The following is a 12,176-nucleotide window of genomic DNA, read 5'->3' as shown; positions in this document are numbered from 1 at the left end:
TGAGGCAGACCATTAAAAAAAAGTTTAGCAAAATCATTTAAGAAGAGCTTTGACAGAGAGTCAGCCAAACTCGAAACGTTAGCTCCCTTTTCTCTCCGCAGATGGTGTCAGACCCGCTGCGATTGTCCAGCATTTTCTGTTTTTGTTTCAGATTCCAGCATCCGCAGTAATTTGCTTTTATTAAGAACAACGATGGGCAAAGATTAGTTTGGCAATGCATTCATCACCTCCAAAAATCACTCCTGCCAGTAAACCCCCCAAGCCAGATGTGAGTTGATAGTTTACTAGTTGAAGTGGTTGCACGTCTACATTATTGGCTAGCGTCTGTCTTCTGGCAGATGTTCGGCTGCTACAGTCTCGATTTGGCCATGTTAAGAGCGTTTGGCAGCTGACGAGCCAAATTCCACAATCCTCGTGGGTCTTGGCAATCAGACACAAACAAGAATCCAAGGACTGGAAGTACCAACCAGCCCTTCAGCACACAGGACACGGCACAATTCAAGCGACGGTGTGAGGAAGCGAGGTTGAATCTGCCTGTTAATTACAGCTTCTCGTCAGCTTTCAGAGTCCTTTTGCTGAACTTTGAAAGTCCAGAGCTTATTGGTCCTGTTTTTCTTTCCATGACTCGGGGAGGCAGGGAACTGAGCTGTTCTTTCCAGCCTCTCCTTCATCTGGATGAATCACTAGCAAACCACCTAATTGATGCGATGCCTGATCTGAAGCTCCCTCTACATCGTCCCCTCAAATATCCAAAGTAGTCATGCGGAAACAGGCCATTCAAGGGCTCCTTGTTACTGTTCCTCTGAAGTCTCCTCACATCCCTAACCCCATCAACATATCTTCCTTTTCCTTTCTCCCTCTTGCTTCCCCTTAAACGCTTCTATGCTGGACCATTTGACTTTTTCAAATCACGTGTGACAAGTGGCTACAGTAATATATTTTTTTGATGAACAATTTTATTGAGGCATTTTGGCATAGTAAACAACAACAATACAAAACAGTGTGCAAAGAACAATCAACATAGTTCAAAAGCCAGCTCTCCTCCCCCAAGGACCCGCCTAACTAGCCCCCTAATCTATGTTGCCCTATGTTGCCCGTCTCCCCCCCCCCCCCCCCCCCCCCCCCCCCCCCACCTGCTGACGGTTAATATTCCGCGAAGAAGTCGATAAATGGTTGCCACCTCTGGGCGAACCCTGACAGTGACCCTCTCAGAGCGAACTTAATTTTCTCCAGACCGAGACAGCTCGGCATGTCCGATAGCCAGGCCTCCGACCTCGGGGGCTTTGAGTCTCTCCATGCCAGCAGAATTCATCGCCGGGCTACCAGGGAAGCAAAGGCCAAAACGTCAGCCTCTCTCTCTCCTCCTGGACTTCCGGGCCCTCCGAAACCCCAAATATTGCCACCTCCGGACTCATCACCACCCTTGTTTTCAGTACCCGGGACATAACGTCCGCGAATCCCTGGCAGTACCCCCTGAGTTTTGGACATGCCCAGAACATGTGGACATGGTTCGCTGATCCTCACGCACATCTGGCGCATCTGTCCTCCAGTCCAAAAAATTTATTCATCCGGGCCACTGTCATGTGGGCCCGGTGGACAACCTTGAATTGAATCGGGCTGAGCCTAGCGCATGTTGTGGTCGCGTTAACCCTGCTCAACGCCTCCGCCCATAAGCCCTCTTCTATCTCACCTCCGACCTCCTCTTCCCACTTAAGCTTCAGCACCTCGGTCTGCTTCTCCTTGGCTCCAATAATATTTTACACAGTTTTAAAACAAATACACCTTTCAATTCACAGCAAGCAACATCATAGGACAGGCATGAGTCCCACTTTAAGTGGTACAAAATGGTGCAAAAAGAGGGAAAGTTAGGCATTTTTTTGCAGAAACGTGCGATTTACAGAGGTCATCCCAAGTTGACCTCAGAATATGAGAAGTGAGAAGAGGAGTAGACAGTACAGCACCTCGAGTCCACTCCTCCGTCCTGCTTCCCCCCCCCACCCCCCCCCCCCCCCCCGCTTTGCTTCCTTTTCTCCATTTATTCCTTAATTCCCTTCGTGTCTGCGTGCCTATTTACAACAATGAGGTGTTGTGCCCTGAAATGGACGGGTGGTGCACACACAATTCTCTCTTGGCTCCTGAATGATGCATTTGCAGCACTGGATAGCATTGCCCAGCCTCTGGTATATGAGTAATGCCACAGGAGATCCGCGGGTCTTACCCTGCAGCGTTCTTCACCATTGCTGTTTGCGGCAGAAAAGTCACCTGTGGTTGTGATTGGTCTACTTGTTGTCTGGGTCAGTTCCAATGAGTGAGCAACATTAAAGTGTTGCATGAGCGTTCACACATTAAAATCAAGCATCATTAAACATCTTGGGTGCAATCTCAAGTGAGATCATTAGAATAATAAGTGTGATTAAAATCTGCACCAAAATGAGATCTGACTCTGATTTAAATCAGAGGGATTTATGATGTCAGTGGGCCATACCCAGTGTGGAACTGAGCCACTTGCCCCAGAATGATGCCAAGCTCAATTGCCCATTCCTGCAACGTGTATTGTCTTCAGTCAGAACTGTAGGTCAGCTGCCTGGAGGAAGGAGCCACTAACCCTGCTCCTTGGTAATGTTGATCTTGATGTTTTTAAGCAGTTCCCTCTCGTCCCTCCTCCTTTCATTTCTTCAACACCTCTCGGGATGTTTCAATACATTGAATACACCATATAGATCTGCAAATGCTTACTGTTCCGCAGAGCTCCATTTCAGAGTAGAGCACGCTTGGCGACACAAACGGTCCCACTCTCCTTTCTTGCCAACTTTCCGGACCAGCTTTGCCTGCTGGGAGCTAACCTGCCTCCTGTCCCACGCACTGCACCCACCACTGGCTCCTGACTTGGCCAGTGATTCAATCACTTCAATCACAGCCCCCTCAGCATTTCCCTTCGAATGTCTTTTCATTGTGAACAAAGCCCTTCCCATCTATGACCTTGAGGATGATCAGATTGAAGTCCTGTCTTTGGCTGAACCTTGGCTCATAGTTCTGACCGACGTCTCTTCCTCTGAAGACCTTGTCTTGATCCCCACCTTTGCCTCTCCTTTAGGTTCCAGCATGAGGTTGTCATTGAGCTATCCTCTGGTTTTTCCTACCTCAGCAGCTGCACCAAACAGGTTTCTTCCTCAATGATTGCAACCTCCATTTAGGCATTAAGGAAGAGAATGAGATCAAACCCTCAGTCTTTGGTACATGGGTGAAGGAGGGAGATTGAGAAGATCGGGAATGGAGAGGGAGCTTGTTGTCGGAGAGATGTTGGAAACGTTTTATTCATTCATGGGATGTGGACGTCGCTGGCATGGCCAACATTTAATGTCTATCTCTGATTGCCCATGAGAAGGTGGTGATGAGTTACCTTCTTGAATCGTTACAGTTCATTTGGTGTAAATAAGTTAGGGAGGGAGTTTCAGGATTTTAACTCAGCGACAATGAAGGAATGGTGATATATGTCCAAGTCAGGATGGTGTGTGGCTCAGAGTGTGGTGGTGATCCCATGTAACTGCTGCTGTTGTCCTACGTTGTAGCAATTGGGGTTTGAACGATGCTGCCTAATGAGTCATGCTGAGTTTCTGTAGTGCATCTGGGTGGTGGTGGGGGGGGGGGGGGGGGCAGCGTGACACAGTGGTTAGCACTGCTGCCTCACAGTCAGGGATTCAGTTAATTCCGGCCTTGTCTGTGTGACGTTTGTGCATTCTTCCCGCGTCTGTGTGGGATTCCTCCGGTTGGTCTCATTGTCCTGGATTGGCCATGTTAAATTTCCCCCTCGTGTCTTAAAATATGCTGGTTAGGTGGGGCTATGGGGATAGGACAGGAAAGTGGGGCCTGGGTGAAGTGCTCTTTCAGAGAGTTGGTGCACTGTACAATGCTATGATTCTGTCTTGTAGATGGTACACACGGCTGCCACTGTTCATCAGTGGTGGAGGGAGTGAATGCTTCTGGATGGTGTGCCAATCAAGTGGGCTGCTTTGCCCTGGATGATATTGAGGCTATTGAGTGTTGCTGGAGCAGCACTCATCCAGGCAAGTGTGGAGTATTTCATCACACTCCTGACTTGTGCGTTGAAGATTATGGACAGGCTTTGCGAAGTCTGGAAGTGACTTCATTGCCGCTGGATTCCTAACCTCTGACCTGCATTGTAGCCATAATATCAATGTGGCTAGCCCAGTTCAGTTTCTGGTCAGTGGTAACCCCCAGGATGTTTGTAGCTGTTGGTGACCCCTTCTATCACTTTACTGATGATCAAGAGTAGACAGATCGGCAGCAATTAGCCAGTTGGATTTGTTCTGCTCTTTGTGTACAGGACATACCTGGGAAATTTTCCACATTGCCAGGTAGATGCCAGTGTTGTAGCTGTACTGAAGCAGCTTAGCTAGGGGTGCGGCAAGTCCGGGACCACAAGTCTTCAGTACTATTGCTGGAATATTGTCAGGGTTCATAGTCTTTGCAACGTCCAGTGCCTTCAGTCGTTTCTTGAAATCACCTGTGATTCTGGGAACCTCCAGAGAGGCTGAGATGAATCATCCACTCGGCACTTCTGGCTGGAAAAGTTGCAAATGTAACATTTTATCTTTTGCACCAATGTGCTGGGCTCCTCCATCATTGAGGATGGGGATATTTGTGGAGTCTTCTCCTCCGGCAAGTCGTTTCATGGCCCACCACCATTCGTGACTGAATGTGGTCCTGTGCTGTAGCTTCACCAGGTTAACACTTCATTTTTAGGCATGACTGGTGTTGCTCCTGGCATTCCTTCCTGCACTCTTCATTGAACCAGGGTTGATCCCCTGGCTGGGTGATAATGATAGAGTGGGGGATATGCCGGGCCATGAGGTTACAGATTGTGGTTGAGTACAACTCTGCTGCTGCTGATGGCCCACCGGATTTCACCAGTTGGCCAGCTGGGTCTGTAGTGGTGCTTCGAAGCCACTCTTGGTGATGGATAGTCCCCTCGCCCAGATTACATCCTTGCCACTCTCAGTGCTGCCTCCAAGTGGCGTTCCACACGGATTCATCAGCTGAGGCAGGACGGTATGTGAAACAAAATGAAAATCGCTTATTGTCACGAGTAGGCTTCAATGAAGTTACTGTGAAAAGCCCCTAGTCGCCACATTCCGGCGCCTGTCTGGGGAGGCTGGTACGTGGTAATCAGCTGGAGGTTTCCTTGCCCACATTTCACCCATTGCCACGAGACTTCATGGGATTCAAGTCCTTTCTCCCCAGACTTTGTAAATATTGAATTGATTGAAAATTGAATATCGCTTATTGTCGCGAGTTGGCTTCAATGAAGTTACTGTGAAAAGCCTCTAGTCGCCACATTCCGGCGCCTGTTCGGGGAGGCTGGTACGGGAATCGAACCGTGCTGCTGGCCTGCCTTGGTCTGCTTTAAAAGCCAGCGATTTAGCCAAGTATGCTAAACCAGCCCCTTATAATTAATATTTAATAAATGTGGTGATTTCAATTTGAAAAGCCTTTCATTTCCTGAGGACATCCCCTCAAAGCCAATGCACTACTTTGTGTTCCGACCAAAGGCCACCGACCTGAAACATTGGACTGAATTATCCTGGCCCCACGGAGGAATAATTGGATGTGGAGGTGAGAGTGGTGGTCGGGTGGGTGGGGTGGGGTGGGGTGGTGGAGGTGCTGGGAAATTAGGGGAGAGCTAAGGTGGGGCAGCTCCTTGATACATGCCCATGTTCGGGGTCTTACCCAGGAGGGTTCTGGGAACTGGACAGCTGCCTGCTTCTTGGAGACCCGTAGCCAATCAATGTACTGACATCGGAGAGACCTGTCCCAGGAAAGGCTCCTACCTCAATCAAGGATCAGTTCAGGAGGTTATTGGATAGAATGCCACAGCGCTGTGCGATGATAATCCTGCAGATCCTTCTCTCTAGTCCGATCACTCCATCAGCTTCGAGTCTCTAACTGATCACTTCTCTGTTGCCAGCTGTGGGTGCACCGTGTCAAAGTGCCCTCTTGCTTGACTGCCTGCCCTGGTAATGCCCAGTTCTCCCGGTAAAATTGCAGCCGAACATGATTTGATTGTTACAGGCCCTCAGATTGGACCTGCAGTCCGTGGAGGGGAAGGGGTCTCACCAGATAGATGGGCACGCTGATGGTCTGAGACAACAAAATGACGGGGGTCACAATACCCGCTGAAAAACCTGGCCCATTAAAACCTGTTTCTCTCTCCACAGCTGCTCCCAGGCCTACAGAGAAATTCCAGCATTTGTGTGTTTATTTCCGGTTTTCACCCTCTGTGCTGTTTTGCTTTATCTTAAATCTTTTTAAAAATCTTCTCTTTCAGTATGTGGACACGGATAACATTCTCACCAATGACCAGACACTGAACCTGCTCATAGCCGAGAACAAAAGTGTCATAGCTCCAATGTTGGTGTCACAGACTGCATACTCCAACTTCTGGTGTGGAATCACTCCTCAGGTAACGGGCCTGGTGTTCACAGATCGTTCACACTTACGTAGAAATTTAATCCGGCTTCCTCTACAATTACACATCACTGCTGGTTGTGCCCAGGTGGGGAGGGGACTGGAGCCGTATTTTCACTGTAGTTTGGTGGTGGGAGGGGGTGGGGAGGGATTGAAATGGGGGTGGGAGTATTTTCACAGTGGCCTTCGCCAGAGAATCTCTGAGAATCTCAGGAGAGAATGATGTAAATGACATGTAAATTATGTAGCTAATAACTATGTATAACATAACGCCTATAATGAAATTTTTATCAATAGGGTTGATTTATGCTCAGGGGCCTACTTTACATCAGAGAGAGGCACCCTGATCCAACTACTAGGCCCAAACCTCAGGTATTTAAGTCTCTTTGGAAGAGTGTGCACTGCGACAGATCAATTGGATATGTAAACATGTTTAAGATCCCCTTTTGAAGCCTCGATTGTGATTCACTGCCGCCTTTGGCATTCGCACTCCGGTCAATCACTCCAGGCTCCTGGTAGAATAGTGATCAGCTAAGAGGTTGTGGGAAGCTGCCACCTGGAAGGTAGCTTTGAAACATGGTTTCACATCATGGAGCAGGAAGAGTAGGAATGCTGCTCCTGGCTCCGCGGTAAATTTGTCCACCGCCGTCCACCTACCCTCCCGCCCCCACCCAGAGTTTCAAGGACCTTAGCCGTGAGCTGAGCCTGTGGACCTTGCTGAGCCTCTGGGCGAGTGAGCTGCCTCAATCAGGGGTGGCAGTTGGTTGCCCAGAGCTCACTGAAGCCAGGAGACCCGGTGGTCCCAGTCATGTGCAGCGTGCACTCAACCAGGATCGCTCACTGATCAGGCCTGGTCCAGTTTCCTAGGCCTCGGTGTCTTCAGCTTCAAGTCCCAGTCTTGGGAAATGGAATTTAACTTTTATCGCTCCCCCCCCCCCCTCCTCCAGCCCATTGTGTACTGAAGTTAATACCAACAAGAATTCTCCCCTTAAATCACAAAGGATCGAGCAATCCCTAAAAAATCTCCCCCGAAACCGCGAAAAGTCGAGACATTACCAAAAACTCTCCCCTAAACCACAAAGGGTCGGGAAAGTCTATGTGGTGCACAGGGATTCCCTTGTCCCTGACTCCTAGACAGACCTAGGTGGGCGCTATTCGGAACAAACTAATCTTTCAAGTTAATCACCGGTATAAGCCATGGGGGGCGATTCTCCGCTTCGTGGACCAAGTGCCCACGCCGTCGTGAATGCCGTCGCGTTTCACAACGGCGCGAACAGGGCCAGGGCACAACAGCACGGTGCTGGAGTGGTTCATGCCACACCAGCATCCCGGCGCCGCGCCAACCCGCGCATGTGCAGTTGGGGCAGCTCAATCCTGCGCATGCACAGTTGGGCCGTGCCATCCTGCGCATGCGCGGGGAACCTCTTACGCGCGCCGGCCCCAATGCAATATGGCGTGGGTGTTCAGGGGCCATCCGCGGCGGAATGTAGGCCTGGTGGGGGGGGGGGGGGGAGAGGCCGGCCCGCCGATCGGTGGGCCCCGATCGCGGACCAGACCCCTTCGGAGGACCCCCCCTCCCGGTGAAGGAGCCCACCCTCTCCCCCCAACAGGCCGCCCCACGAGCGTTGCCACAGAGTTCCCGCTGGCAGCGACCAGGGGTGGACGGCGCAGGCGGCGCCCTGTCGTGTCGGAGCGGCCGCTCGGCCCATCCGGGCTGGAGAATCGCCGCTCGCCGTTTGTGGCGATTCTCCGAGCGGTCCGGCGCGATTCGCGCGGCTCTGGTTTTGGGGTGGTGGGAGAATCGCGTGCGGGGGTCGGGGCGGCGTGGCGCGATTCACGCAGCGCCCTGACGATTCTCCCACCCGGCGGGGGGGGGGGGGGGGGGGGGGGTATACCGCCCCATATCTTCCGAGAGGATTTCATTTACCTATCACTTAATAGCTCTACACACCAGTCAGGCTTTTTAAGTAGAATAAGTAAACTTTACAATTGGAATTAATAGCAGTTCTTTCAGGATATTAACTTAAAAAAGTTTATTTTCAAAATTAATGGATTAAAACTATTTTTAAAAAAGGATATAACAGATCTTTCCTATCGATGTATTGGGCCAGTAGTAAGACTTTCATGTCTTCCTTGTCAATCATTATTCTTTTAGTCTTGGGTCTTCCGATATACTTTCTGGGCTGTTTGGTTTTTCTTTCTTCTTCCAGCTCTTTATTTATTTATTTATGACCTTGTTCTTTATAGCCGCAGGCACTTTATTCGCTTTGCGGAGCCGTTCGCCCAGCCTCCGCATGCCGTTGACTTTTTTTCTTCTGCTCCGGTCGTTGGCTGCCTTCCTCTCCGGCTGCCTTCCTCTAACTGACTGCCTTTCAACAACTCCAACTGCTCTTAACTGCCGTTATTTTTAAAAATAACAGCTGGCGCGAGCGCCAGCGCGTGCCTCCCACTCGAGCTGCCAACTGCCGCCTTTCTTCAAACAGCAACGGCCCCGAGAGTCCCAGCGCGCGCCCCTTTCCAATAAATTTTTTTTAAAAATCATAAACAACAAAAACTCCCACACCCACCCGCAGATAGAAATAGTGGCCAACCATCTTTTTCTCTCCCCCGCAGCGTGGTCAAACATTTGACATGATTTTTAATTGAATGGCAGGCAGATGAGCATCAAAACCCTGACTGGTGACGTCCCGTTCTTCTAAAGACGCTCGCACAAGTTGGTCATCAGCTCCCTTTGCCCAACATTGGTTCCCCAAACAAAAATCCTAAGCCCTCCCAGGACAACACCCACCGCTCAAATGCCACATTTTTCCATTTTTTTATTACGGTACGGACTGAGGTAACTTGGCACCTTCTCTTGCTCAGGTGGCTGGGATGTTCTTAACAATAGGCCGGGTCCGTTTTTCCTCCCTATTGAGCCCCTCTGGGCCCTGAAATGTTAGAATCCATCTTAGAAGTTTCTCTGCCGCCTTCCGGAAAGCCCGAGCCTGCCGACCCGGCAGTTGTGAGAAAGCTGCAGGCTCGTGACCTTCCCTCCATTTTAATTGACACGAAATGGTGGACGGCGCCCGCGGTTTCTTGCCACGTGCAGCCCACAGCTGGAAAGCACACGTTTCCGGGTGGGACTAGTACCAAATGTTTGCTTGGTTGGACGGGGGGCCGCCTCCAAAACGTGTACTTAGTTTTGATTTGTTTTGCTCCAGGGTTATTACCGCAGGACGGCAGAATATTTCCCGACTCGCCATCGTCAGCGATTAGGTTGCTTCGCCGTTCCGATGGTGCACTCGACCGTCCTGATTGACCTGCGCAAAGAAGCCACACGGGACCTGGCGTTTTCTCCACCGCACCCAGAATTCTCCTGGGCTTTTGATGATATCATTGTGTTTGCGTTCTCGTGCCGTTCCGCAGGTAGTTATCGTGGGGTGCAATCGGGAAGATATGGACTGAACGACCAAACTGTTTTTCCCCAGGCCTGGTTTCCCCTGGGTGTCTGGCGATGTGCCTTTCCCGCTCCATCATTCCTATTATGCTTTCTCTTCTTTTGTCTTCTGCCACCCGCCTCTTCCACGCCCCCCCCCCCTCCCCCGCCCCCCCATCCTGTACCACACTCTCGTCACCATGCCTCCTGTCATTTCCCCACCCCCTCCTTCGGCTATCCTCCCCCCCCCCCCCCCCCCCAAAAAACCCTACCCCAACCCTCCGTCCTATTCACTCCACCATTGGTGGCTGTGCACTCGTCTGCTTACCCCTTAATTTTGAAACAACCCCCCCCCTCGAACCTTCCTCTCTTTCTCGTAGAATCTTATGGAGTTTTGCAGCACCAAAGGAGGCCATTTGGCCCATTGCGCCTGCGTTGGTCCTGTGACAGGGTCTTACAATTGAGTCCCACACCCCAGCTTCCTCCAACATAACACACCTTTGACTCTGGAAGATTGAAATAAATGGGTCTTTTTCCGATTGGCATGCAGTAACTAGTGAGGTACAGCAGGGATCTGTGTTCGGACCCTAACTGTACATTATATATCAATAATTTGGCCGAGGGAACTAATATCTCCAAATTTGCAGATGATACAAAGTTGGGTGGGAGGGTGAGCTGTGAGGAGGGACGCACAGGGATTTGGACAGGCTGAGTAAGTGGGCATATGCATGGTAGATGCAGTATAATGCGAATAAATGTGAGGTTTTACACTCAGTAGCAGAAAAAGGGAAGGCAGATAATTATTTGAATGGGTGTAAATTGAGAGAGGTGGGTACTCATCGTGACATTGATGTCCTTGTGCATCAGTCACTGAAAGTAAGCGTGCAGGTACAGCAGGCAGTAAATAAGACATGGCATGTTGGCCTTCATAGCCAGTGGATATGGGTATAAGAATAGCGATTTTTTTCAGCAATTGTTATGGGGCATTGGTGAGGCCACACCTGGAGTATTGTGTATAGTTTTGGTGTCCTTATCTGAGGAAGGATGTTCTTGATGTGGAGGGAATGGGGCAAAGGTTTACCAGGCTGATCCCTGGGACAGCGGGACTGTCATATGAGGAGAGACGAAGTCAGTTAGGATTATATTCATGGAGTTTAGCAGAGTGAGAAACTTACAAAATTCTAACAGGATTAAACAGGGTAGATTCGGAAAGAATGTTTCCGATGGTGGCGGAGTCCAGAACTAGGGGTCATGGTTTGAGGATAAGGGGTAAACCTTTTAGGACTGAGGTGAGGAGAAATCTCTTCACCCAGGGAGTGGTGAATCTGTGGAATTCACTACCACAGAAATAAGTTGAGGCCAAAACTTGGTGTAATTTCAAGAAGGAGTTTTATATAGCTCTTGGGGCTAAGCTAAAGGAATCAAGGGATATGGGGGGAAGGCGGGATCAGGGTATTGAATTTGATGATCAGCCTTGATCGTAATGAATGGCGGAGCAGGCTCGAAGGGCTGAATGGCAACCTCTTGCTTCTATATTCCATGTGTGTTGGACTTTGGTGTGTTTGTTTCATTTCTTTTTCCTTTGGAATCCTCTGACCCAGAGGGCCAAGGATGGTCAACTGTTAGATATTGTCACAGCTGAGATTAAGAGGTGAGCATTCAGTGTAGCGAGAGACATGGGGATAGGGTGGGAAATGGACGTAGAGTAGAGGATCAGCCATGAAAGGCTTTGTTGGGGGAGGGGGGGGGGGGAGCGCCAACATGGCCCACTCTTTCCCCCATTTCTTTTGTACTCTGTGTCCTCAGTGGCACTAACCTGAGGGGAAATGGTTGGTGGGTCAGGTGCTGAGACAAGGGAACATGAGGCAGGTTTCACGAGAGTCTGAAGGCTGATGGTAGAAGGTATGAGATGTTATGGGATCAGGACCCAGGAGGAGGGCTGAGCAATTGCCTCAGTTACTGGGTCCAGTCCTGATCACCTTTCTTGTCCTTTTATTTTGCAGAGGTTCAGATGTACGTGTGCAATAAAGAGCGATACGGTTTCCTCAACCTTCCTGGCAAACCCCAAAGCACATTGGAAGATGACCGCCTGAACTTCGTGCATCTTATGTTGGATGCCATGAGTAAGACCAGCCTTGAATGCATTCTCTTTGGCCCATTTGGGGCACAGTGGAATAAGTATGACCGGGAGAAAAAGATATAGGGAAAGGCATGGATAATGTGCGACATGGTAGCACCGTAGTTAGCACTGTTGCTTCACAGTGCCAGGGTCCTG

At 50.1% G+C, this 12,176-nt stretch overlaps 1 protein-coding gene across 1 annotated transcript in view; it reads left to right on the top strand.

Annotated features, from left to right (window-relative positions):
* Positions 1 to 12,176, top strand: part of cercam (cerebral endothelial cell adhesion molecule) — a 90,362-nt gene that overhangs the window by 28,019 nt on the left and 50,167 nt on the right. Inside the window, exons 4-6 of the mRNA XM_038782031.1 lie at positions 6,347 to 6,481; positions 9,687 to 9,891; positions 11,905 to 12,024. Of these exons, the coding sequence (XP_038637959.1) occupies positions 6,347 to 6,481; positions 9,687 to 9,891; positions 11,905 to 12,024 (460 nt within the window). The remainder of the gene's footprint in view (positions 1 to 6,346; positions 6,482 to 9,686; positions 9,892 to 11,904; positions 12,025 to 12,176) is intronic.

Source organism: Scyliorhinus canicula, chromosome 21 (assembly GCF_902713615.1).
Source record: "Scyliorhinus canicula chromosome 21, sScyCan1.1, whole genome shotgun sequence".
In the NCBI taxonomy this organism is placed as follows: domain Eukaryota; kingdom Metazoa; phylum Chordata; class Chondrichthyes; order Carcharhiniformes; family Scyliorhinidae; genus Scyliorhinus; species Scyliorhinus canicula.
This window is presented reverse-complemented; position numbering and strand designations above follow the sequence as displayed.